The 26,885-nt window shown below is 48.7% G+C and overlaps 1 protein-coding gene across 7 annotated transcripts in view; it reads left to right on the plus strand.

The window, feature by feature from the left end:
* Window positions 1-26,885, plus strand: part of REEP1 (receptor accessory protein 1) — a 137,742-nt gene that overhangs the window by 103,235 nt on the left and 7,622 nt on the right. For 4 of the 7 annotated variants that reach the window (XM_044925998.2, XM_044925997.2, XM_044925994.2 and 1 more), the window contains exons 6-8: window positions 8,612-8,662; window positions 16,553-16,730; window positions 21,604-21,639. In XM_044925998.2, the coding sequence (XP_044781933.2) occupies window positions 8,612-8,662; window positions 16,553-16,730; window positions 21,604-21,639 (265 nt within the window). The remainder of the gene's footprint in view (window positions 1-8,611; window positions 8,663-16,552; window positions 16,731-21,603; window positions 21,640-26,885) is intronic. The other 3 variants (XM_025261168.3, XM_044925996.2, XM_044925993.2) reach the window with 2 other exon arrangements.

The following is a 26,885-nucleotide window of genomic DNA, read 5'->3' on the forward strand; positions in this document are numbered from 1 at the left end:
CTTCTCCAAGAGGAACTGCAGAGCTTAACTGGAAGAATGAAAGGTCTTTTACCTACACTTTTAGTTCATTCTTTGTCCTTGTAACTTTGAGCCCTAAGCCCTTTCTCAAAAAAAAAAAAAAAAAAAAAGAATGTTTGCAGGGTTTTTGCAAATAATCATGAAACATGAAGAAGGTTTTTAACCATTTGTTCAGTTGCTCAGTCATGTCCAACTCTTTGAGACCCCATGGACTGCAGCACACCCGGCTTCCCTGTCCAGCTTCCTGGAGTTTGCTCAAGCTCATTGAGACTGATGCCAACCAACCATCTCACCCTCTTGCCTGCCTCTCCTCTTGCCCTCAATGTTTTCTAGCCTCAGGGTCTTTTCCAGTGAGTCAGCTGTTCATATCAGGTGGCCAAAGTATTGGAGCTTCAGCATTCGTCCTTCCAATGAATATTCAGGGTTGATTTCCTTTAGGATTGACTGGTTTGATCTCCTTGCAGTCCAAGGGACTCTCAAGAGTCTTCTCCAGCACCACAGTTTGAAAGCATCAATTCTTTGGCCCTCACCCTTCATCGTGGTCCAACTCTGACATCTGTACATGACTACTGGAAAAACCATAGCTTTGACTATATGGACCTTTGTCAGCAAAGTGATGTCTTTGCTTTTTCATATGCTGTCTAGGTTTGTCATAGCTTTTCTTCCAAGAAGCAAGCATCTTTTAATTTCATGGCTACAGTCACTGTCAGCAGTGATTTTGGAGCCCAAGAAAATAGAGCCTGTCACTGTATGAATTTAAGTTGCTATTGATGTTTTATCTTAGAACTAGAAAATCTAAAATAAAAATATTGCACACTGGAAATGTCTCTCCAGACCTATTAACCCCAACATATCCCCCAGTTTTCCCCAAGGTCTAGTCCTTGTCCCTGGGAAGTAGCGGTGCATCTTTGCTTTCAGTGACAGGTGCTCTGTCTCCTTCCTGGGAACACACTTTGCTAGTACCTTCTTTCTACATGTCCCTAGTCTCCTGGTTGGTTCTGAACTTAGATGTTAGCTATTAATATTTCCCAATCAGTAATTCCACCTGGAGGGAATATTGAGCCCCACATCTTTTTAAGACTAGAATTGGAAAACTCTCTTTTTAAAAATAATTCTCTAGAAATTCACTGGGTTTCCCTGGTATGCTGAGACAGCAAAGAATCTGCCTGCAACGTGGAAGACCTGGGTTTGATCCCTGGGTCAGAAAGATCCCCTGGAAAAGGGAATGGAGAAATTAATTAGTTAAGCAAAATACATTCTCACATGAGGAGAAACCATAGTGAGAAAAAAACAATTGAGCAAGAATTTTAGTGACTCCCTCAGGCTCTGCCCATGTGTCTATCCACACAAACTGTACTCTTTTCTTCCTGATAAACACTTTTCACTAAAGAAAAAAAGAAAGAAATTTAAGAGTGTGAGATATCCAGGCCCCCTCATTCCCCTTGACATTTGAACTATATCCCCCCAGTCTCTTCCATCTGCCCAGTTCTCTGGCCTGGTAAACCAGTCTTGTGTTTTACTTGTCTCATAACTTGTAAAATAATGCCATTTTACTTCCCCTGGAGATCCTATCCCAGAACAGTCCCAGCGGTGCCAGTAATGTTATTAGAGTCACCTGTTCAAGACAGCTGCTCTCAGTAAAGCTGGCACTCTGTGTGCGAGGGATGCTTCTGCCCAGATTGCCTGTGGGTTCTTCCCTCCCTGCTGCTGCTGCTGCTGCTGCTAAGTCGCTTCAGTCGTGTCTGACTCTGTGCGACCCCATAGACGGCAGCCCACTAGGCTCCTCTGTCCTTGGGATTCTCCAGGCAAGAATACTGGAGTGGGTTGCCATTACCTTCTCTTCCCTCCCTAGAATCGGATATTTCCTGTTAGTTTGTGAGCTCCTGGTGATAAGTGGCTCTGGTTTCTTTTCCCTTGTTCCTCATTTAGGAAAAAACCAACACTAAAAGCCAAATGCCATCTTGCTTGTTGTTTTACACTCATTAAACCTCGTTAATTGATCTGAAGAATAAACTTTTTGAGGCCTCCAATCCTCTGTCCAAAATGGTAGCCACTTGCCACATGTGGCTACTTAAATTACTTGAAATTAAGTAAGTAAGTTTTAATATTCAATTCCTCAGTCTTTACTAACCCCTTTTAAGTCCTCGGCAGCCAGTGTGGCTAGTGACTGATGCAGGGATAGGATGCTCCATCTTCACAGAAAGTTCTCCTGGACAGCACTGCACCAGGAACTCTGTTATGCCTCTTGGGTTCTCCTTTGCCTTATTTCCATCTTCCTGCCTACAGTGCTCTGCTTTAACCAAGGCCCCTTCGTCTCTCACCTGCACAGCCCTTTGGGCCTTTGTTATATGAGGTGTACCAGGAAAAGAGGGGGATGGAGACAGCTTACAGCACTGCCCATGGTGGAACTTCTGCTTCTTCACCTTCTCCCCTGGTCCAGCCCTGCTCAGGCACTTTGCCTACGATTATGGTCAGCGGCCACCAGGGTGTAGCCAAGCCTTGGCTATAGCCCTAGTATCCAAATAGCTAGGTACAGTCACAGAGAGATAAATTACAGTGTCTTCCCACTCATTGGAAAAAAAAATTCACCTTCTTTTTTGCTTTAAAAATAATCTCTATGAAACAATTCACCATAATTTAAAAAAAAAAGTTGTCTGCCTCCGATCCTTATTTTTTAATCCATCATTGCTTTATCTGAAAATCTTGCTTGAATAAAATGCTGCTTTCAAATGATCATGAACTTTATTTTTGGAACCAGAAGCTAATTCTGGAAAGTTCATAAGCCTAGTGTTTTGAGATTTCTGACCAGATTGGAGTTGTTTGCCTTTGTTTTTTTTTCCCTAGCAAAAACCCAAAAGACAAAAAAAAAAATAACCTACCTGTTTACAGTCTGTCAGATTAATTATAATTAATCAGGTTTAATTATAATTAACCCATTTAATTAATTTTATCGATTAAACATTGATTTTCTTTTTATAACATCTCCCTATATCCACTCATGCTTGGAAGGCATGCTTTCCAAGGAAGAAGAAAAGACTGCTGGCCCCTCCAGGTTCCCGTGTCTCCCTTGTGTGGCTTCACACCCTCATGTCTGCCAAACCCAGGGACACCAGGAAGCTTTGTGCTTGTCCCTTCACCCCTCAGAGCAACATTTCCCAGCCTCTGTGCTCACTTACGTCAGGTTAGCCCTCTTTCTGTTTCAGCCAAGGACTGTGTGACATAAAATCAATGTTTAGAATTCACTACGGCAACCGTTTAAACACCAAGATTGTCTAAACTGTATGGACAATCCACTGAAAAAATTTGGAAGTATTCCCTGCCCTCTAGTCTCCCCAACAAATCAGCCTGCACTGGAGCTTGTTTCCAAAACAAGCTGAAACAAAACCAAGCAAACCTTGTTCACTGTGGTTCTACCACGCTTGCCTTTGTTACCCAACGCCCTTTCTCTCCGGATTTCTCTTTGGAATCCACTCTGGTGGATTAACACAAGCAAGAGACTCAGCCTCACAAGTCGGTGGAAGGGCCGGCACTCAGGAAGAGTTACTGATCTGATGTCACTTGCCCCACCTCTGTTCCAAGTTGGCCTGTGAGGATGATGGTGCTGGATGCACCAAGGGTCACAGTGGAAGAAGAGATGCCCGTGTGCCTCTGAGGACCACTCTGAGCATGGTTGAACCTAGGAGGTCTGAGAAACCACTTTTAGGATCACCATGAGTGGCTGTGGCGATGGCACCACAGCCTTCGTGGAGGAGGATGGTCGCCTCCTCTACCATCTCCCTCACCCGCTCAGCCCTTTGAGGCCTTTGTATATAAGGTTCACCAGGAAAACAGGGGTATAGAGACTCAACTTACAGCACTGCCCATGATGGAGCTTTTGTTTCTCCATCTTCTCCCCTGGTCCAGGCCTGCTTTCACACTTTGCTGACTTGCCAGCCAAAGCTCAGGCCATTTGCCTGCAATTATGATCAGCGGCCATATGTCTCTCCCTGCCCCCTCCCCTAACTTCCTTGTGTTGGGATTCTGCAGGACCCCAGCTTGCTCCTTTAACCCCCAGGGCCACCTCATCCTTTCCTTCGCCTTCAGCTGTCACCTGATGCTCCTGGCTCCCAAAGCAGCTCCTCTCCCAGGTCTCAAGTCCAGCATTACTGGTTCTCTGAACATCTCCCTCTTTCCTGGTACCATTAGTACCAGGTACCTAACTCCAAATCTACCCCTCCTCTTGTGTCCCAACTTTCTGATGATAATGAAATCACCATCCTCTCTGGTCCCCAAGCTCTAAATCTTAGTCGTCTTTGATGCTCTTCCTTCCTCTGACTTACTCTTCAAGACCTGCCCATCTGACATCCCTTCCTTCCTTCCTTCCTCCCTCCCTTGCCCTCTTCCCATCACCCTCCCTTCTAGCTTGGACTACTGCAGTAGCCACTCAAGTGTTACTGCCACTGTCCCTGCTTGAGGCCTGTGCATTCCTGTACTGATCCCTGCCTTCCTGTCTAGTTGCTCCTGGCTCTTGTACTGTGTTTACAGCGCCACCTCCTGTGCTGGTCTAGCAATAGCAACTCCATATGGTGTTCCTGGTGGCTCAGATGGTAAAGACCCTGCCTGCAATGTGGGAGATCTAGGTTTGATCCTTGGGTTGGGAAGATCCCCTGGAGAAGGGAATGGCTACCCATTCCAGTGTTCTTGCCTGGAGAATTCCATGGACAGAGGAGTCTGGCAGACTATGGTTCATGGAGTTGCAAAGAGTCGGACATGACTGAGTGACTAACATGCTATTTCTAGAGTTTTCTCTTTCCTACCTCTTCTGATGCTGATTCTTCATCGGCCTCTGTTCCCAACTGTTTGAAATCCTATCCACCCTTCAGAATCAAGAGCCGCATCCTCCACAGCTGCCTCCTCAGATTCCTGGTGAAACCAGTCTCTCACTTCATGGTCCCCCAGTGGCCCTCTTGCCGTCATTTATAGCCATGTCTTGTCTGCATCCCTACCAGTTACACAGTAAATAGTAGAGGAATGAAGGACGGTTGTACCTATTTTTAGCTGTCACAGCCAGAAAAGCAATGCTTAGTATCAAGTGTGGGCTTTGAAAATAAGCAGACCCAGGTTGGAAATCCCAGCTCCAAGACTTCACTTGTGGTCCAGTGGTTAGGATTTCTTGCTTCTTTCTGATACAGGGAGTGTGGGTTCGATCCCTGGTCAGGGGACTAATACCCCACATGCTGTGAGGCAAAAAAAAAAAAAAACCAACAAACCTCAGTTCCTCCACTTGCTATTGCATCTCTGTGAGCCTCAGTCTCTTCACTTGCAACATGGGCATGATGATGGTTTCTGCCGCAAAATAGTCATCAGGTGATGTCCACAGAGACTTCTTAGGATGCAGAGCTCATGTGGAGAATGCCTGTTGGTCACTCCTCTTATGTTCATTTACACCCTGAGGTTGATCATGATCTTCACTCACTGATGAACCAAATAAAAGAAACAAGTCCAACACTGGCATCACATGACTTACAATCCCGTCTTTCCTCTGGATGTGGTAGCATGAGCACAGCTGGGCATTGCCTGTGCTCTGTCCACCTTGCCTGTGCTGTGTGGCCCTGTGAGAGACACTCCCCCTCCCTGGGCTTCAGGTCCCTCTTAACTCTGGGGTCGACTTCTGCCACCTGTTCAGCCTCGAGGCAGGCAGTGCCTGGGCAGCAGCTTCTGTACAACACATGAGCCCCTGCCCCCACTCCCCCACTGAGAGAGAGAGAGAAGAATGTCACCCTGTGAGTGACTAGAACAGGAGCCTTAGATGCCGCCATCCGGAGTCCCTCACTGCACAGGGGAGGACACAGAGACCCTAGTGCCAAGCAGCTGCCAAGGCCACACAGCTGTTAGAGGCCTAGCTAGGCTGAGAGTGAGACTCTAGTTGCCAGTCGCTTGTTCCTGCATCACTCCAGACACCCCCACAGCCCCCTCCCCTCCACACACACCAGACCAAAGCTTCCTTAACCATGTTCTGCTTGGATCTCACCCCCTGGCCAGGAGGACCCAGGGCTGAGGGCCTAAGAGATGCCAGTCTGCCACTGAGAATTTTAGAACCAACCCTGGGTATTTTTAAGGTTGTCTGTCAGCTCTTCAGGCAAGGCTTGGGCCACACTTAAATGCTGGGCAGTGGGTCACAAGTTACCTTAAGATACTAAAGATAGGGACTTTTTGGGTGGTCCAGTGGTTAAGAGTTCCCCAGCCAATGCAGGGGACATGGGTTCAAGTCCTTGGTCCAGGAGGATCCCACATACCGCAAGGCAACTGAGCCTGCATGCCGCCACTACTGAAGATCGTGTGCATAGAGCCTGTGCTCTGCAACAAGAGAGGCCACCACAATAAGAAGCCTGAGTACTGCAACTCAAGAGTAGCCCTGACTAGCCACAACTAGAGAAAGCCCGAGTGCAGCAATGACAACACAGCTCAGCCAAAGATAAATGAACTAATTAAATTTTTAAAAAGACACTAAAGATAGATTCTCTAAAGCTTTATCACTGTGTCCTAATTGGGTTTTCATTCACTAAGTCGTGTACAACTCTGTGACCTCATGGACTGCAGCACACCAGGCTTTCCCTGTCCTTCACTATCTCCCGGAGTTTGCTCAAACTCATGTCCGTTGAGGCAATGATGCCATTCAACCATTTCATCCTCTGTTGTGCCTTTCTCCTCCTTCCCTCAGTCTTCCCCAGCATCAGAGTCTTTTCCAGTGAGTCGGCTCTTCCCATCAAGTGGCCAACATATTAGAGCTTCAGCATCAGTCCTTCCAATGAATATTCAGGATTGATTTCCTTTAGAGTGGACTGGTTTGATCTCCTTGCTGTCCAGGGGACTTCAAGAGTCTTCTCCAGCACCACAATGTCCTAATATAACATTACAAATCAACTATACTTAAATAAAAAGAAAGAAAAAAGAAATTAGATCCTGGAACAGGGATCTGCCTCACACAAAGCTCCCTCAGGGTCCCGTCTCTCCAAGGACCAGATAGGGCTTCTGGCTGGGTCTCAATGGTGGCCTTCTGCATGTGAGGGCTGGGACAGCTGGAGTCCTTCCTCGTGACCCTGAAAGCCCATCACCTGAGTGATGGCCTGGCTCAGAGGACCAGGCCCAGCTCTGGTTTACAGGGATTCTGCTCATTCATGCACTGTCGTTATCCTGCATAATGTCCTCATTTCCCATCCCACTCCTCACCTCCTCAGCAGCTACTGTGGGCACCTCAGATCCAGCCAGTGCTCCAAACCAGCCTTCCCTCACCAGTTAATGTTCATTTTTGCACTTCATCTCCCATTAAGGGCACTTCTAGTCCTTTTTTTTTTTTTTTTAACGTGGACCATTTTTTAAAGTTTTTATTGAGTTTGTTACAATATTTCTGTATAATTTGTTACAAAATGTTTCTGTTTTATGTTTCGGTTTTTTGGCCATGAGGTATGTGGGATCTTAGCTACCAGACCAGGGATGGAACCTGCACCCCTAGATGTAGAAGCTTGGAGTCTTAACCATTGGACCAGCAGGGAAGTCCTGCACTTCAGTCTTCCCTGCAGACATCCATGTGCCTGGCTCCAACTTGAGAAAGAAAGGCAGAGCACACACCAGGGGCCATTCTCTGTGTGGGCCACACAGTATATCTGGAATGTTCTCATGACTCTTAAGTATTCGTCACTCAGCCATGTCTGACTCTGTGACCCCTTGGACTGTAGCCTACCAGGCTCCTCTGTCCATGGGGATTCTCCAGGCAAGAATACTGGAGTGGGTTGCCATTCCTTTCTCCAGGGGATCTTTCCAACCCAGGGATCAAACTCGTGTCTCCTGCATTGCAGGCAGATTCTTTACCATCTGAGCCTCCATGGAAGTGACTCTAAAATCCCGCTTTATCCACTTGGGTCACCACTCAGAAACCGTCAGTGGCACTCTCATCGAAGTCCAGGTTTAGACAAAGTACAGTTTTTCCAGACTTACCTCCCACTGCTCATCAGGCACCTGAGCCCCTTCTCTGATTGGTTCAATCTCAGTTTCCCAAATCAGGTTTTCCTCTCTGACGCCTTGGCTCCGACAACTCTCCAGCTGCTATATCCCTGATCTCCCTTTCTGATGGTGCAGCTCTCGTCTCTAACTCCAGTCTGAACTCTTGGATGAGGCCTCTCTGGGTGTCCCTGCCAGCACTGCTCTCGTTCTATCTGGGCCTTGAGTGTCTGTCATGTGTTCTGTCATCCGTCCTTTGCTGTCTTGTTTGCGTTTGTGTCTCGATGCCTGGCCATTCTGTGAGGCCCTTAGGAGCAGGAAAGTGTTAGTTGCTCAATTGTGTCTGACTCTCTGTGACCCCATGGACTGTAGCTCGCCGGGCTCCTCTGTCCGTGGGATTCTCCAGGCAAGAATAGTGGAAGCAGGAACCGTGTCATGATTCACATTCATGTTTTCCTCCACCGGGCTTCCCTCAGAGCTTCAGGAACACTATCAGCATTGGTGGTGAATGAAGGAATATGAGTGAATGAGTGAGAGTCTGAGGCCAGGGCAACATTTTGGTGCCTATTTCATAGGCTTGGTGCCCATGGCTTTTTTTTCTTTTCCCCTTTATCAGGTGGCTCGACTTTTTCCCTTTGTCTCCTCTTTGGACCTCAGAGAAGGGCAGGTAACCCCGTTGAGAGGTGTGACTAACTTCAAACTGATCCAGTCGGGGAGAGAGGCCAGTAGCCACCTCTGCCTACCAACCCATGGTCTGGATCCAAGCCCGGTGTCTCTCCCGCCGACACCCGTGTGTGTACATGTGCGTTAATCCCAGAGCCGGGGTCAGCCTCCTCCCAGAGCCTCTCATTGTGTTAACGTGGTGGCATCTAACATGCAATTAACTTATTTGTTTTTGTTTGTTTGTTTGTTTGATGCCTGGAGAGTGAATTGGGTTTGATGATCGATGCTACCGTTGATGCAATGGTGGGAAGGATTCTCTTTCTCTTTTGTTTGTTAACCCACTTCTGTGGCAGAAACGGAGGCCCCTGCCTTCATCAAGCATGCTGAGAAGGAGCCTGCTCGGGCTTTGTGTGGAGCATGTGTAGCTGTAGAGGCAACTGTGTCAGGGAGGTGGGTACCCCGTGGGAATCTAGAAGGAAGCACTCACGCTCTCTGAATCGCCAGTGGGAACTGTGGTTACTGCTGGTGGCTTTGTTATCAACTGACGGACTCACTGAAGCCCTCTGACTTTATTCTCATTGTCATCAGGCACAGGCCTTAGATACGGTGCGAGGTGAGGTGTGCTACTTTATGCCCTGCCGCAGCCCCCAGTGGGATTCCTGGTGTCCCTTCCCCACTGTGTCCCTCTGGAAAAGGGGACCTCCTCAAGGGCCTGCAGCCAGACTTAGTGACTGTGTTGAATCGGGGCTCTGTGGGCCCTAATGGCAGGTCTTCTCTTAGTGGTAAATTTTTTACTTAGAGTATCAGATTAGTAGAGGTCTGGTGGGTTTTCCCAGGAACACACTTGCTCCCCCGATTAAGAAAAGCATTAAAACAAAGAGAATTTGGTGTGTGTTTGCTACATGGATTTCTTATTCCTTACAAATTAGGCGGAGAATTAGGAATTAAAGATCTCAGATTCCCAACACTGTTAATCATTTATACTCCAATAAATAATTATAAAAAAATCTTTTAAAATTAAAAAGAAATTACAATACATGTTAAGTATAAATATGTACGTGAAAGTACTTGTAAGCCCTTAATGCTTATATCTTGAATCCATCTATAAAATTAGAAAAATATAGTAATGGAGTACAAATGGAGGGACTTCCCTGGTGGTCCAGTGGTTAAGAATCCACCTTGCAATGCAGGGGACTTGGGTTCGATCCCTGATTGGATAACTAAGATCCCACAGGCCACAGGGCAACTAAGCCCATGCACCACAACTAGAGTCCGAGTGCTGCACTGGGAGATCCGGAATGACGCGAGGAAGATCCCGCGTGCCGCAAATGAGGTCAGACACAGTCAAATAAATAAATTAAATAAATTTAAAAATACAAGTGGAAAAATATACATCAATAAAATTGGAACACACACACACAAATAAAGATCTCGGATTAATAGAAAATTCAGTGACATGGTTCAGTTTTCTGGGTTTTAGCCAGGAAAATAAATTAATCAGTAATAGGTTTCCCTTCCTTGCCCCCAACATAGTTCTGTGGGATTTCTGGTATTTTAAAGAGTTGAGAGAGCCACTGGGCCACGTGGTATCGGCGTGCCAGAAAAAAAGCAAGGTTGAGTCTGTTCAGACAAACAGCGTATCAACAAGCAGCTGCAACAAGACTGGGTAGACCGTGCTTGTAATACGGTGGGAGATAAAGAGCTCAAAGTAGGACAGAATACAAATAGGAGATTCGTTTTCAGGGAAGGCTGACTACATCTCCCTTCTGGTCCCGTGATACTGGGCCGCGGGGAGGTTCTTCCAGGGGTGAGATGCCGAAGGCAGTGCAGACCTGCGGTGTGACAGTCCTGGGGCAGGTGCTCACAGTGTGCCTGAAGCAGGCTGACCGTGGCTCATGAAAGGGCTCCAGACTTCCCAGCTTTTCCTCTGGTTCACATTCTAAACCTGGTGTTGGCTGGGAAGGAAACTGATACAAGAATTTAAAGACACACACACCAGAATTTTATTTACCTTTCCTCAGGATTACCTTGGGAGGCCCAATATTTATTCTAGAGATTTTCAAATTACTCTGGGAAGTCTTAGCATTGTGATCTGAGCCACATAATCAACTGTAGAGGAGAAGGCCATAGATTCTCGAAGTTAAAATTTTCCAGTTGGGAATTCCAGAAGGGAATCTTACTCAGTCCTTTAACTTCCCAGTGACGTTGCAAGGATGAGTGGGACCAAGTTGTTGGGTCGGGGTTCCCCAAGCAGAGTTGAGACCGGGCTCTCCAGGCTGGAGAGTGAGTACATGGCAATTTCTGGAGAAACCACTTCCTCCTCTTTTCTCATTTGTTTTAAACAATCCCATGTTATTTATTTGGTCTAGATGGCATTTGTCAGCATCATGCAAGCCTCATATTTACAGATTGGGGTCTGCAGGGTGGTCATGGAAGAGTCTGTGGGTGTTACTGGAAACGCAGCTGTAATGATTTATTACGTTAAAGGTGATACATGTTCACTGTACACAATTCTAAAAGTACAAAAGAGGGCATCAGGTGAAAAGCCAGTCTTACTCCTCTGCTCCCACCCTCCTCTGGCACTGTTTTTTAATTTTATTTTTAAGATTTATTTATTGTATTTTTTGGCTGCAGTGGGTCTTCACTGCTGTACTTGGGCTTTCTGTAGTTGCGGTGAGTGGGGGCTACTCTTCACTTGTAGCTACTCTTCATTTGTTGTGTGTGGGCTCCCTATTGCTGAGCACGGGCTCTAGGTACACAGACTTCAGTCGTTGCAGTGCGCGGGCTCAGTAGCTGTGGCACAGAGTCTTAGTTGCTCTGAGGCATGTGGGATCTTCCTGGACCAGGGATCGAACCAGTGTCCCTTGCATTGCAAGGTGGATTCTTAACCACTGAACCACTAGCGAACCCTGACACAGTTATTTTAAAAGAAATCCTGTAATGGGACTTACCTGTGGTTAAGTGGTCCAGTGGTTAAGAGTCCACCTTCCAATGCAGAGAACTCGAGTTCAGTTCTTGGTGGGGGAACTAAGATCACGTGTGCCACAGGGTAACTAAGTCCCTGTGCCACAGCTAGAGAGACATTCACAAGCTGTAACTAAGACCTGATGCAGCCAAAAATAATAAATAAATAAATATTTTAAAAATCAATAAGTAAAAGAAACCCTGTAACCTTTCAGCAGGCACTTTCACAAATGTAATTATTGTGCCATTAACATGGTATAACTGGGGCTTCCCGGGTGACTCATTCGGTAAAGAATCTGCCCACAATGAGGGAGACACGGGTTTGATCCCTGGGTTGGGAAGATCCCTGGAGAAGGGAATGGCAACCCACTCCAGTGTTCTTGCCTAGAGAATCCCATGGACAGAGGAGCCTGGCGGGCTACAGCCCATGGGGTTGCAAAGAGTCAGACACGACTGAGCAATTGGCACACACACACCAAGGAACTCCTCTACTTCTCTTTATTACAGTGACTCTTTTGGAATCTTTAGATTTTTTTTTGTGTGTCACTTGCATACATGCAGTAAAGGGAAGCTATAGACACAACAAACTGGTTGAAGTCTTTCTAAGCTTCCTTTGAATCACTTATCAGTATCCATACATGATGAAGCCACATCACTTTTTGTGCTCTCCCGAGTGCTAGTGATGCAGATATTTTGTCTCTGAGATTTTCATCCATGTTGCTGTTTCCCATTCTGCCACTTCCTGCATCTTACTAGAAGGTGTCAATTCAATGTGTTTTAAACAACCTGGGCTCATAATCCTTCTTCCAGTAGGTCTTGGTTTGTTAACAGTGAACAGTCTCGAGTTTCCTTTGTCTGGTCCTGCCTTCAGGAATAATGACCGAGTGCATTCGTGTGTAAGCAGTGACAACAAGAATAAGGCAAGCAATCGTACGACTCACCCTAATTTCAGAGGTGAAAAAAATATGTCTTTTAATTGATGAACATCATTCACAAGGAGTCTAGGAGCAAGCGGACACTGTCAGTATCGCGGTGTCTTAGTGATGCCAAGGGTCCGGGTGAATGTCTTGGTGAGTCTTTTTGTCACAAGGTAGCGGTTCCCACACTCAAAGGCAGAAAGCAAGAAGCAGGGTCAGGCCTTTCTCCTTCTGCATGTCAGACAGAGGAAATATCTCTCCCAGAAATCCCTTAGCAGGTTTCCCCTTACCTCTCATTGTCCAGAATGGCCATGCGTAGTAGATAGGAGGGAGTTTGTGAAATCTTTTTTCTCACGATTTTCAGAATGGGATTGGGGATGACTTTTGGATAGTCAGTTAACAGTCTGTCTCACTGTGGTCAAATGCACTTGGAATTTTCTAATTTTTTAATTTATATTTTATTTATTAATTTGTTTTTGGCCACACTCTGTGGCGTGTGGGATTTTAGTTCTCCAACCAGGGATCGAACCCACACTCCCTGTATCAGAAGCATAGAATCTTAACCACTGTACCACCAGGGAAGTCCCTGATCTTTCTGTTTTTTATTTCAGCAGCAACTTGTATGTCTCAGGTAGCTAGAGTAATATGTTACCATCATCGTAGTTGACATTTCAGGACCACTTACTACACATTGGGCTCTGTCATGGACAGTTTATGCCATCATCCCATTTATTCCTCCCCACCCTCCTGCCACGTGGATGCTGTTCTACAGATGACAGGTTGAAGTCACCCAGCTGTAAGTGATAGGACTGAATCCAGGTCTGACTCTAGAGCTGTGCTTTGTTTATTTATTATTGGAGTATAATTGCTCTACAATGTTATGTTTCTGCTGTACAATGAAGTGAATCAGCTACATGAATACATGTATGCCTTCCTTCTTGCACCTCCTTTCCACTCAACCCCCATCCCACCCCTGTAGGTTGTCACAGAGCTCCAAACTGAGCTCCCTGTGCCATACAGCAGGTCCCCACTAGCTATCTACTTTACACATGTAGTGTCAGTCGCATGCTGCTGCTGCTTAGTCGCTTCAGTTGTGTTCGACTCTGTGCGACCCCATAGACGGCAGCCCACCAGGCTCCCCCGTCCCTGGGATTCTCCAGACGAGAACACTGGAGTGGCTTGCCATTTCCTTCTCCAATGCATGAAAGTGAAAAGTGAAAGGGAAGTCGTTCAGTCGTGTCCGACTCTTCACGACCCCATGGACTGCAGCCTTCCAGGCTCCTCTGTCCATGGGATTTTCCAGGCATGAGTACTGGAGTGGGGTGCCATGTCAGTTGCATAGTTGTGTCCAATTCTTTGGGACCCTATGGACTGTAGCCCACACAGTCTCTTCTGTCCATGGGATGCTCCAGGCAAGAATATTGGAGTGGGTAGCCATTCCCTTTTCCAGGGGATCTTCCTGACCCAGGGATCAAACCTGGGTGTCCTGCATTGTGGGCACATTCTTTACTGCCTGAGTTCCCAGGGAATATACACATGGTAGTGTATATATGGCAATCCTAATCTCCCAATTTGTCCCGACCTCCCCTTCCCCCACTGTGTTCATATGTCCATTCTCTACCTCTGTGTGGTTCTTAATCTTCATTTTCTGTAGCTTCTGCTATGGCACTTCTGAATGGTTATTTGTCCATTTGTCTTTTTATATTTTGTCAGAAATCGAGCTATATTTTTGGTACTTCCTAGTAACACCTAGTACAGTGTCTTGCCCATAGCCAATCCTTGATAAATCTTTCTGAAATAGATAAAGGAATAAATGGAAGAATGAATGAAAGAGCAAATTTATAAGTAGTTTTCCTGAATGTTAACCTAATATTGAATATCTCCATTATAATTATCAGAATATTTCCTCCCTCTTTTCAGGATCAGTTTTTGTTCTTTAGTCTCATTTCTTCTAAATTCTAGATGTCATCGTGAATGTTTCTGAGTAGAAATATCATAGGTCATTAACTGATGGATTTGGAGGGGTTTATACTGGGCAGCCGGTCCTGCCCTCATTTTCTTGGCAAAGGCTACCCAGCTGTCATATCTGGTAGGTTAAGCCTCACACCCCTTGCCCACCGTCGTCCCAGGGCAATGTCGGAGGCAACCAGGACAATTTCTGCCTTTTTCATATGTGCATGCGTGCTAAGGTGTTTCAGTCATGTCTGACTCTTTGCCAATCTATGGACCATAGCCCACCAGACTCCTTTGTCCATGGGATTCTCCAAGCAAAGATACTCCAGTATTGCCATACCCTCCTCCAGGGGATCTTCCCAACCCAGATCAAACCCATATGTCTTATGTCTCCTGCATTGGCAGGTGGGTTCTTTACCACTAGAGCTACGTGGAAAGCCCACCTTTTCGTATAATGCCCTCCAAATACCCTTTGCCTGGATTTCATATTCTAATTGTATATGTATTTGATTACTTAAATAGTTTTCTTTGTGTTGTTGTTAGTTTCCAGGAGACATTGCATCACACGGGATCTTTCTTTGTGGCATATGGACTCTCTAGTTCTTATGCACACACCAGTTGCTGTTGCGGGGGCTTAGTTGCTCTGCCATGTATAGAATCTTAGTTCCCCCGCCAGAGATGGAACCCACGTCCCCTGCATTACAAGACAGAGTCTTAATCACTGAACCACCAGGGAAGTCTGCCTGTCACGTCTTGTTCCAGGTCCCAACCCAATCCTCAATAACCCCAGTATCCTACCAGCCCCTCCCACTTCAGGTTTCCTTTTCTGCAAACAGGAGTCTGTCCTCCAGCCCCCAAGGTGCACCTAAGACAACGCCATCGTCCCTGTGCTTACCTTACGATCCTTTTCACAATGACAGACTCTCTCATCCAGACAACAAGGCCCTTCCCTTTCATAAGTATAGTGGATCGATCTTGCTTTCCTAAACAAAAGAACAGTTTCTGCCTGAGATGATGTCTGTAGCTCCCTCAGGACAGTAAAGGGCTTCCCCGGTGGCTAAGTGGTAAAGAATCCATTTGTGATGCTGAAGACACAGGAGAGGCAGGCTGGATCCCTGGGTTGGGAAGATCCTTGGAGGAGGGCATGGCAACCCACTCCAGTATTCTTGCCTGGAGAATCCCATGGACAGAGGAGCCTGGCAGACTAAGGTCCACAGTGTTGCAAAGAGTCGGATACAACTGAAGCGACTTGAGCAAGCAAGACAGAAATGGTTACAGTCAGCAGGGTTTTGTTGCATGTATGTTATTATTTTTTTAATATCATCTTTTTCCTTCTTGATTCATTACCTTTGGCTATTTTATGACTCTCAGATGCACCAGTGGCAGTCATTGTGACTCGTGGACAGTCACATGAGTAGATAAAAGAAATTGCTGTTGTCATACATTAAAAAAATATTGTCTGCATTTGATTTCCTTTGAAAAGACTAAGGACTGAGCACATTATTAAGATTATTAGATTATTAAGTTCTGATCTTCTGGCCAGATTCCTGTTTCCTGAGGATTGAGAAAAATGTAGCTATATAAGGATTTTTATTTATGTAAGGCTGGAGAAGACACAGACAAGCCCTGGAGAGTAGGGACTGAAGGCAACGGTCGTTTCCTCCACCCTGGGTCTGGCTGAGGCCCTGCTTTATTGTGGGGGCATCTGAAGGAGAGGAGAGTCAGGAGGCAGAGAAACAGTGGATGAGCCTGTAAGAGGCCCTGGAACATTCTGGGCCTGGTCCCCCTCTGTGTTTCCCACAAGTATGTGGGGCAGCTGCCCTGTGCGGAGTCCTTCCAGGGGCTTGGTCTCTACTGTGCTGACTGTCAGAGTCCCCGACAGCTGTCCCTGGCCCGTGGGGCAGGCCTCTGATGGGTGTCCCTCCTGTGTGTGTCCCCCACGACTGCCCCTGGCCTGTGGGGCAGGCCTCTGATGGGTGTCCCTCCTGTGTGTGTCCCCCACAGCTGCCCCTGGCCTGTGGGGCAGGCCTCTGATGGGTGTCCCTCTGTGTTGCGTCCAGGGACAAGGTGCCTTATCGGAGCGACTCCGGAGCTTCAGCATGCAGGATCTCTCCACCATCAGGGGAGACGGCGCCCCTGCTCCCTCAGGCCCCCCTCCACCGGGCCCTGGGCGGGCCAGCGGCAAGCACGGCCAGCCTAAGATGTCCAGGAGTGCTTCTGAGAGCGCTGGCAGCTCAGGTAGGTGTCACTTCACTTCCCTTCTTTTCCACCTCTTAGGCCTTGCTTTCCTAGTGAGAGGCCCAGGCCACCCTAGGACCCTTTCCCCAAGGACTCACTGCTCACACAGATGCCCATCAGACCATTCAGGTCAGCCAAGGGACTGAGTGCCACTCAGGCCAGGATGGGAAGCTGGCCTTGGGAACTCTGATGGGGGCAGAGTTAGATCACCTACACCAAGGGTTCTGCCTCCTCCATCTGATTATCTGGGTTGAGAGGGTGTTGAAGGTGGTTGAATAGTGGTACATAGACCAAGCCTAGAGGCGACTGACCCAGCTGTCCTTGGCCAAGGCAGCTTTCTCTCTTTCTTTCCTCTCATCCACATGCTCCCAGGAGGGCTCACCTGTCATGAGCACCTGAGTGTCTCCTCCCCCACATCCAGGGCTACAGTTCCCATGGTCCCTTTTCTTGACACGGTGTTTCCTATCCTCTCATTCTGCCATCTCGTCCCCTTCTTGTGCCCCGTCCCATAAACCTCACCCTGGGCCACCACGTGCCAAGGCCACACTAGCCCTGAGATCTAATTCCTGTGGAGGCCATGGTTGTATGAAACCACACCTCTGCCTCTGTGTCTGCCCTGGTTGAGAGGGGTCCCTGTGCCAGAATTGACATGGGACCTTATTATTAAATGTGTAGAGTCCTGGGCTCACCCCCAGGGGATTCAGTATGTTGAGGATGAGACCCTGATACATGGTGCTGTCAAGGTGCAGCCACATTTGGGACCCACCGACTTCTGATCCATCAATGGGTTTCTGGTTTGTGGAGGCTGGGGTCGGGGACTGGAGGGGTAGGGAGCTGGCCAGCACCTCTGGTTCCCCAGACTGTTCCTAGGGGAGGTTACAGGGCTGAGCACTGCTGCTGCCAGCAGAGGGTAGATGGGGAGGGGGTGGGCTGCAGGGCATGGTTCTGAATCTCCCCCGGCCCTCTCACTTGATGGGACATTGAGCCTGGGGGTGGATATAGGGCCACTGTGGCAATTTCTGGCTGTGACGTGTGCCAGGTGGCTCGCCTGCCCTTCAATGTATAAAGAGGGATGTCCAGGTCATCTAGACCTGGGTCATGTGCTGCAAGATGCAGCCTGCAGGGGGCTTCTTAGAGTCCTGAGAACAGGGTCCTTCCAGGCCCACACAACTTGAGGGTCTAAGACATGGATGGGAAAGGAGCTTCATGGCTGCCTTGGGAATGACAGCGTGTGCTCCCCACCGGGAAAAGGAGACCAGCTCAGAGCCAGGCCTGGCATCCACCAGTTTCCTCCCCTCTCGGGAATGTCCCCTCTACCTAGGATTGAAGATTGTGGCTTTTCTGTTGGAAGAGAGATGTTTTAGCCTTACTAGGGTTGGGGAGACGGAGGCTTGGCCATGGGGGTGAGATCCACCTTGGGTAGGGGAACCCTGTCGCTGAGCCAGGAGAACTTAGTGTGGAATCCCTAAAGGCCAGGCAGGAAGGGAGCTTGGGGATCACTCAATCTCACCCTCTGATTTTACCAACGAAGAGACAAAGGCCCAGGGAAGGTAGGTGTCATCAGGTTTGTGCCTTCTGGTGGCATTCTCCTATGGCCCCGACTCCTGGGTCAGTGCCTTCTAGCCACTCACCCACTGGCCATCAGGTTTCCTTGAGCATCTTTGGCTTCTGACCTCCCGGGCTCCTAGGCATGTGAGCCTCCACCCTTAATCAGTTTCTGAGCTACCGAGCCTCAAATGAAAGCTGTCACTTTGATTTGATAAAGGGTCCCGATTCTGTGAGGCTCAGCGGACAGAGCTAAAACCAACAGGGTAGAGTTCTGAGGGGGCAGCCGCTTACCAGCTATGTGGCCAGGGCAAGTGCTTTATCCTCTCTGCACCACAGAGTCCTTATCTGAACGCACAGAATGACTAGCCCCATATGCAGAGTTGTCATGAGGATTCAAATGAAATTAGCCATGTGAAGGTGCTTAGGGTCATGCCTGGCACTCTAAGTAGTAGCTGCTATTACTGTTCTTGTTGCTGTCTAACTTACCTAGAAAAGCACTTTAATATTAAAGTGTCTAAAATGGAAATGGGCTGCCTTGTGAAGTAGTGAGATCCCTGACATTGGAAGGGCCCAAACCAGAGTTAGTCACGTACAAAGTTCCTGCTTTGGCCGGGAAGTGAGTCTGGGTGGCCTGCAGTCCCTTTCTATGTTGTCATAGAGGCAAACTGAACAGAGGAAGTGGGCTCAGAGAGGGCACATACTGTGCCAGGGCCACACAGGACCAGAGTCCAGGCCTCCTGACTACTCTTCCCCTTGGCAGAGTATTTGCAGCAGCTTCAAAACTGGGAAAAAGAGAGGTCTGGTAGGATCTAAAAGGAGATGCATATTGCTCAGTCATAAAAAGGAATGAAATTTTGCCATTTGCAGCAACGTGGATGGACCTGGAGGGTATTACGCTTATTAAAATAAGTCAGAGAAAGACAAACACTGTATATATTTACTTATATGTGGAATCTAAAAAATGAAACAAATGAATATAACAAAATAAAAACAGACTCATAGATACTGAGAACAGACTGGTGGTGGCCAGAGAGGAGAAGGTTGGGGGAGGGTAAAATGGGTGAGGAGAATTAAGAGCTACAAACCGCTGAATATAAAATAGGTGACAAGGATGCAGTGTACACTGCAGGAATATAGCCAGTTTTATGTGAGATTTTTCTTTTCCTTTTTGGTCACCCTACGTGGCATGTAAGATCTTAGTTCCCTGACCAGGATTGAATCTGTGTCCCATGCAGGGGACGCACAGAGTCTTATCCACTAGACCACCAAGGTAGTCTTACTAATGTTACTTATAACATCTTTATATGGAGTATGATCTATGAAAAAATACTGAATCACTATGTTGTACACCTGAAACTAAATATTGTAAGTCAGCTGTACTTCAGTTATAAAAGAGAAGGCGATGGGGGCATCCCCTGGGCTTTGAACATTTTCCCAGGCCAGCACTTGATGGAAACGGACATGGGCTGATTTGTCTTCCTGGCCCTGCCCCCTTCCATGCTCCGTGATGCCCCAGAAAGCAGGAGAGCACTCTGGTTGCAGGTCTGCAGACTGAGCAAATGGAGTTCACGGAGAACCAGAGAGCCTGCTGTACTGCAACAAAATGCACTGTCCTCACTGCCCGCCCTTGGCCGTGGCACCCATGATTTCAGGGCCAGAAAGTGGGGTGCTGACCTAGCAGGAAGGACAGGGACCATTGATTTGCCTTCGCCCTAGCTGCTCTGGGCCTAAAATAAAAGGCAGCTCAGAAAGAAAGACAGGTGAAAGATGGCCCAGGGCCTGGGTCAAGGGCAGAAGCACCCAGGTCAGAGGCTCTGGAGTTGTCATAACCCCGGAGGGGAGGGTCAGGGTGCCTAGGAGGAAGTCCGCCAAAGGAGGCCCAGCTGGTGTGCCCTTCCCCGCCCTGGCCTCGGACACCACGAGTGGTTTGGTCTGGGAAATGGCCCCAAGTCTGGGCTTCTGTCCTGACTGAGTGACCCTGGGCCTGGGCAGAGACGGCAACGCAGCGAGGCCGACGTCACCAAGCAGTCACCACTCTTGTCCCCACCGAGCCTGTGTTCAATCTCAGAACCTTCCTGAGAGTGATTCCCTGGGCGGTCACTATCAGAGGATTTGTCCTTGGACCAGGAAAGGAACCCAGTTCGCTTCAGCCTTTGCCTTTGAAGGTGAGATACCAGAATCCCTATTTGGCCTCCATCTTGGGGTTGTGAGGAGAGCAGTTGAGGTGTTAATAATTTGCCAGTCCTGGACGGCAGGCCACTGTTGGAGACAGGCTGGGTAGGAGGCAGTGGCTGCACACCCCAGGGAGTTGTGTGCAGCTGTTGGAAGCAACAGTTTCAATGCACATTTAGGTAGAGTTTGAAAACATGAGGCCTAGTGAAAAATGTACAAAATGGAATAAGAGATTATGTAATAATTTATGTAAAATAAAAATATACATGCCCATTGGTATAAAATAACACCATGCAATTTCTGTGGCCCACCCTGCAGAATAAATGGCCTGGGAGGTATTTTGTCAGACATGATTTATTGCAAGTCTGGCATTGAACCCAGGGAAGGGTACAAAGGGAATTGAAAGAATGATCTTTGCCCTCCATGAACTTGGAGACAGCTTGTATTTAGTGGGCACCTACTGTATACCAAGGGCTTCCCAGGTGGCTCAATGGTAAAGAATCTCCCTGCCAATACAGGAGATGTGGGTTTGATCCCTAGGTTAGGAAGTTCCCCTGGAGAAGGAAATGGCAACCTGCCCCAGTATCCTTACCTGGAGAATCCCATAGACAGAGGAAGCTGGCTGGCTACAGTCAATGGGGTCACAAAGAATCAGACATAGCTGAGCGTGCATACACACACATACACACTGTATACCAAGGCCAAGATATACACCAAGACCAGTGGAGTGTGTAAGGTAGCAGCCAGTTAGCCACTGGGGCCAAATGGCCAGACACAGAGCCCTTCAGGGATTCAGAGGTCAGTGTGAGCAGGTTTTCTGCAGGCCATGACAAACTGGGAGAGAGAGAGAGAAGGGGCAGTTGGAGTTATTTCTCAGAGGAGAATTGGACTTCATCCCCTCCCTTCCCTTGGGCTGCAGGTCACAAGGACTGGCCTCTGTGCACCAGACAAGGGCATTTTCTAGCACCTGTGAGGAAGCGGAATCTAGAGTGATCCCCTCGCCCACCTTGGTGTCTCTACAGAGACCCACATTCCTGGGACCCCCATAGTGAACACATGGGGATGCCCACACCTCCCTGGGGCCTCCCTGTTGGCCTGGGGCTGGTCCCTGCCCAGGTGAGGGGTATCACTGATGATGCCCCCGTCCCCACAGTGTGTACCTGCTGCTCCACCTGCAGGACCCGGAAAGGTGAGTACACAGCCAGCCTCCCTGCAGCGTGCGAGACCTGCCTTGGAAGGAGGCTCTAACCATGAGCTGGTGTCTGACCTTGGGGCTCCCTTTCAGCTGCAGGGTCAGGGGTGGGGTGGGGTGAGGAGGTTAACTCCTTAAAATAGCAAGCGTGTATTATCTTACAGCGAATTCAGGCTAGAATTTGGGAGCAGCTTAATTGGGTGTCTCTGGCTCAGGGACTCTTAAGAGTTATGGTCTGGGTGTCAGTCAGGGCCACAGCTGTCTGAAGGCTTGACTGAACATGGCCATCTTGTGGCTCTTGGCTGGAGGCCTCAGCTCCATTCCACGTGCTTCTCTGGGGGCTGCTTGAGCATCCTTACCACATGGTAGCTGGCTTCATCCAGGGTGAGTGATGCAGGAGAGAGGCCAGGTGGGAAGCCACAGCACCTTTTAGGACCTGGTCTTGGAAAGCACAAAACCATCACTTCTGCCTTGTTCTGTTTGTTGGAAGTGAGTCATTAAGTCCAGCCCATCCTCAAGAGGAGGGGAATTCATCTCCGCCTCTTGGAGGGAGGAGTAACAAGGAATGTGGAGATACTTAAAAACCATCACAGAGTCATAGTTCCCTGTGCTCTTGGTGATAGGAGTGCAGGCACTTACCCAGGTCCCTGGAAGTGACGAGCCCTGCAGTTCTGGGGGTTTCAGTCCTTGTGCAGCCAAGGGAGCCCTGGTCCTGCTTTGCCGCTCACCAGCTGTGTAACTATGTGCAAATGACCTAACCGCCATAAGCCTGGGTTTCCTTCCAGTAGAGGTAAAGCTTCCCGCTTCCCCACCTCACTGTGCAGCTATGACAGTATCTGTGAAAGGGCTTTTTGACGAGTGATGATGGTGATGATGCTGGCCGTGATGGCCAGAAGGCCTCAGGGAGATGGGACTGGGCTCTCCCAGGCCTGGGCAGGGCCCCTGCTGCCACGCTTCCTGGGTGAGGGTGATGTCTGGGCTGTGTTGCTTTCTTCTGACCTGCTCCTGCTGTTTCCTTGATCTTAACATGTGAGGGACCAGAGATGGTGCTGGGCTAACCCAAGGCCCCATTACAACCCCTTGAAGGAGTTTCCTTTGGCTCAGAAGGCAAGAGGGGCCAGCCCTGGCCTGCTGGCTGGTGTGGGGGTGGGGGAGGAGGGAGACAAGCCTAGTGCCATGGTTGCCTGTGCCCCCAGCCCTGTTGCCACCGAGATGCGGTTCATGCTTCCCACAGAAGCGGCAAGCAGGAAGACATGGAGCTGGGTTCTCCTCAGTTTTAAGACTTTTTTCCTTCTTTTTTTGGCCACACCACATGGCATGGGGGATTTTAGTTCCCTGACCAGGGATTGAATCCGTGCCCCCTGCGGTGGAAATGCAGAGCCTCAACCGCTGGACTGCCAGGGGAGTCCCTTAGAGCAGTGGTCCCCGACCTTTCTGGCACCAGGGACTGGTTTCGTGGAAGGCAGTTTTTCCATGGACTGGGGTTGTGGGTGGATGCCTTCAAGACGATTCAAGCACGTTACGTTTATTGTGCACTTTATTTCTATTTATTACGTCAGTTTCCCCTCAGATCATCAGGCATTAGATCCCAGGGGTTAGGGACCCCTGCCTTAGACATTTCAGCTCTTGGAGTTTTAAAGGTCTGTAGAAGACCTGGGGGTTTCAGAGGCCATGAGCCTAATGAGAATGGATGGTCTAAAGATTCCTGAGCAAGAGACTGTGGGGACCATCGTCCTGCTGGAACAGAGGAGTGTACATATGCTCAACAAGGATGAAAGAAACCCAGGAGCTGCACACAGCTGTGTCCAGCACTCGCACATAATACGTGGGTCTGCTGGATGCTGCTGCTGCTAAGTCATTTCAGTCGTGTCCAACTCTTTGTGACCCTACGGACCATAGCCCACCGGCTCCTCTGTCCATTACATTTCCCAGGCAAGAATACTGGAGTGAGTTGCCATGCCCTTTCCCAGGAGATCTTTCCAACCCAGGGATCAAACCCGCGTCTCCTGCATTGGCTAGTGGGTTCTTTACCACTGGCGCCACCTGGGAAGCCCGCTAGACACACTAGTTCGTGGAAAATAACCATTCTAGTGACCTCAGGCAGTTATATTTATTTCGACCTAATCACCCTACAATTTGGAGTTTGTAAATACCTTAAGCCACTCAGAAACCCTTTCCCTATGGGATCCTGTCATCTTGGGACCTGGGAGAAGAGAGAAGCTTTCTGCTCTGCTCTTGCCAAGTGGGCCTGCTCCATGCTGCCCTCTGGGAAGTCTCCCTCCCCCGCCACCCCCACGACACCTGGTAATTTCATCATCAAAGCCTGCCTTTCTAGGACGTTAGAACAGAAGTTAAAATAGAATTATAGCTGGTGGTGAGCACCGAGTAGAGTCTGGCCTTCCCTGGAGCTGTGGGGATGGGGATTGTTGGGGATGGGGCCGCAGGTGGGGCTCAGTGGGGGCCTCAGGCTGGGGTGGACTTGCTCAGAGTCATGATCTGGGAGCCTCTGCCCCAGCCCTGCCTTTCTCAGCCTTCTGAACATCCAGGGCCCTGCAGTTTTACCCCATCTCCCTGAGGTCTGCTTGCAAGGAAACAGCTAGGGAGTCATCTGCACCGTTTCCCTCTGTGATGGTGGGAAAGCTTCTCCACTCTCCAGGCCTCAGTCGCCTCCCCTGTAAAACGGGGTGAGGGACTAAACTCGAGGCTCCGGGGACCCTTCCAGCTTGACCCGTGAAGGGTGCTGGCTGTGAAGCATCAGCAGATGGTGTAGGGGGAGGTGTGTCTCACACCTGGGGCTGGGGCACCTATACTGCGGCTCACAGATGCTCTAGCCAGAGGGGCCCTCCTGGTCCCCTGAAATGATGAGATGATTTCCATCCATGCCTCTCAGGTCCCAAGAGAACTTTCTGCTCCATTCCCGCCTGTCAGCCATTTCCTGTTGTTTCCTGCACATCTGTCTCTCTTTTTCTGTGCTTCTATTATTATCTCTGTCTCCCACCCCTACCGCCCTTTCTCCCCACTTTTCTCTCTGCCTATTTTGATGTTATACAGAACTGAAGACTGAATTCTGTCACTGCTTGAAATGAGTCATAGAGGTGGGTTCCCCCCCCCTCCACTTTTTAAATCAAGTAGATGGGACCTATTTTAAAAAGCAGAATCATCCCTTTTTATCCTATTAAAAGAGAGAGAGAATTGCATCTTTTCGTGAGTGGGGCCCTGGGGCAGTTTCTTTCCTCAGTAGCAGGAACTGTCAGAGGTTTGGAGCGTGGGCAGTGAGAGAGTGTGTGTGTATGTGTGCGTGTGCACAAACACTCGCACATGTGTGTGAGTTTCATTCCCCAAAGGTCCTTCTTTAACAGGATATTCTTTCCTTTCTCTTCGGTGGCTGTTGGGGACTTGGATGTAAGTGGTCCAGATGGGCGTGCTCTCCTCAAACGTGTTTGCTGACTTTGATTAATGGCTCCCACTAATGTGTGCTGTGTGGAAGTGTTCACTAACCCGGGGTGTTTGCTGCACTGGGGGAGGGGTGTGGGGAGGCCTGGGGCTCCTGCAGATGGATCAGCTCAGCCTTGAAGGGCTGGGAGTTTTTCCCTCCTTGCACTCCCCACAGAGAGAAGAGGTGCAGCCGCTTTCCAGCCTGCTCTACGCACGTTTGCTAACACAGAAAGTAAGCCACGGCCACACACTCATTCCCCAACTGAGGAAAATAAGAGTGACCCCTGTCTTTTCCTGGAGACCGCCCAGCCCTGGCCACTGTGGTCAGCTCTGTGGGCTTGAGGGCTTGGCTGCCATCCCCTGAGGTTTGCAGGTGGCTGTGGCCATGACCTTGCATGAGACGCTCCCCTCACACAAGTTGTCTTCAGGAGCCATCAGAGTATTAAGATGTGGACAGTAGCACCCTTTTGGGTGAGGACCTGTGGGATCACAAATTCTGTTTGGATGTACAGGAAAAGGAGCGCCGAGGAGGTCCGGCACCACATTTCTGCTCAGCCACTATTTTCACCTGGGTGCCCATAAAGATGGGACCATGTTCTGTGGGGTTTATTTCTTCACTGATACTCCTCCCTATTCCCTAAAGGATTTAAGTCTGCTTGTGGAAATATAGATGATAGATCAAACCAAATAAGAAAAATGAAGCTTGGAGGGGAAGGGAGGAGGCAAGTAAGATGGAGTCAGAACGAGAAGAAAAATATAGGTGCTTGTCACAAAGTCATAGGCAGTCTGAGATGCTGGGCTTCCTCGCAGCCAGCGCAAAGAGGGAAATGCAGTTAAGCGGTTCATTGTCCAACTTCCCTGATGGTCCAGTGGTTAAGGATATGCCTGCTAATGCAGAGGACACGGGTTCAATCCCTGGTCTGGGTAGATCCCACGTGTCACGGGACAGGTAAACTTGTATGTCACAACTACTGAGTCTGCGCTCTAGAGTCTGGAAGCTGCAACTGCTGAGCCCATGTATTGCAACTATTGAAGCCCGCATGCCCAAGAGCCCATGCTCTGCAACAAGAGAAACCACCGAAATGAGAAGCCTGTGCGCTGCAACTAGAGAAAGGCCATGCGCAGCCTGCGTGCAGCAACAAAGATCCAGGGCAGCCAAAAATAAATAAGAGATTCATTGTCACAACACAGTAGACATCTGGAGGCTCAGAGGCTCAGCTTGTCTACAGTGTTTTGTCTCCAGGGTCCTGAGAGTCAAGCAAAATGTTACAAACAACATTCTTGGCAAAAACTCTCCACGAACACAGTGACCAATAGGATTCTCCTCTTTTCAACAGGTTCTCTCTGTGTCTTCTATTAGAAGATACTTCTGGTCCCCGAGCTGCCCACACTGAAGGTGGTTCCTTCACTCCCCACCTCTGCTGAGTTGAAACCTTGTTTTCCATTCCTGCCTGGATCTCTGGACTTCCCTTGGTCCATCACTCCTAATGGCCCTTCTTTTCTACCGTTTAGTCCATGCTCAAGGATGCAGTGGAGAACTAACTCAAAGCATTTTTGCTTCATTCTTGAGATGGCACTTGTTGTTATTATTGTTATTCTGACAGTGTGTGAGTTCACTGCTCAGTCCCAGTGAGTCCAGAATGGGTGAGCAGGCTGAACTGTTCCATGCCTGAGGATCTTTTGGTGACTTTGGGCTGCCTTCTGAACCCCAGAGTGATATGTAGAGGGAATGCCATGGCCCTGAATTTAGAGGGAACCTCGTGTGCAGAAGCACAGACTCAAACCCTAGTCTGCTTTCAAGATGGGAG

The sequence above is a fragment of the Bubalus bubalis genome, chromosome 12 (genome assembly GCF_019923935.1).
Source record: "Bubalus bubalis isolate 160015118507 breed Murrah chromosome 12, NDDB_SH_1, whole genome shotgun sequence".
Lineage (NCBI taxonomy): Eukaryota > Metazoa > Chordata > Mammalia > Artiodactyla > Bovidae > Bubalus > Bubalus bubalis.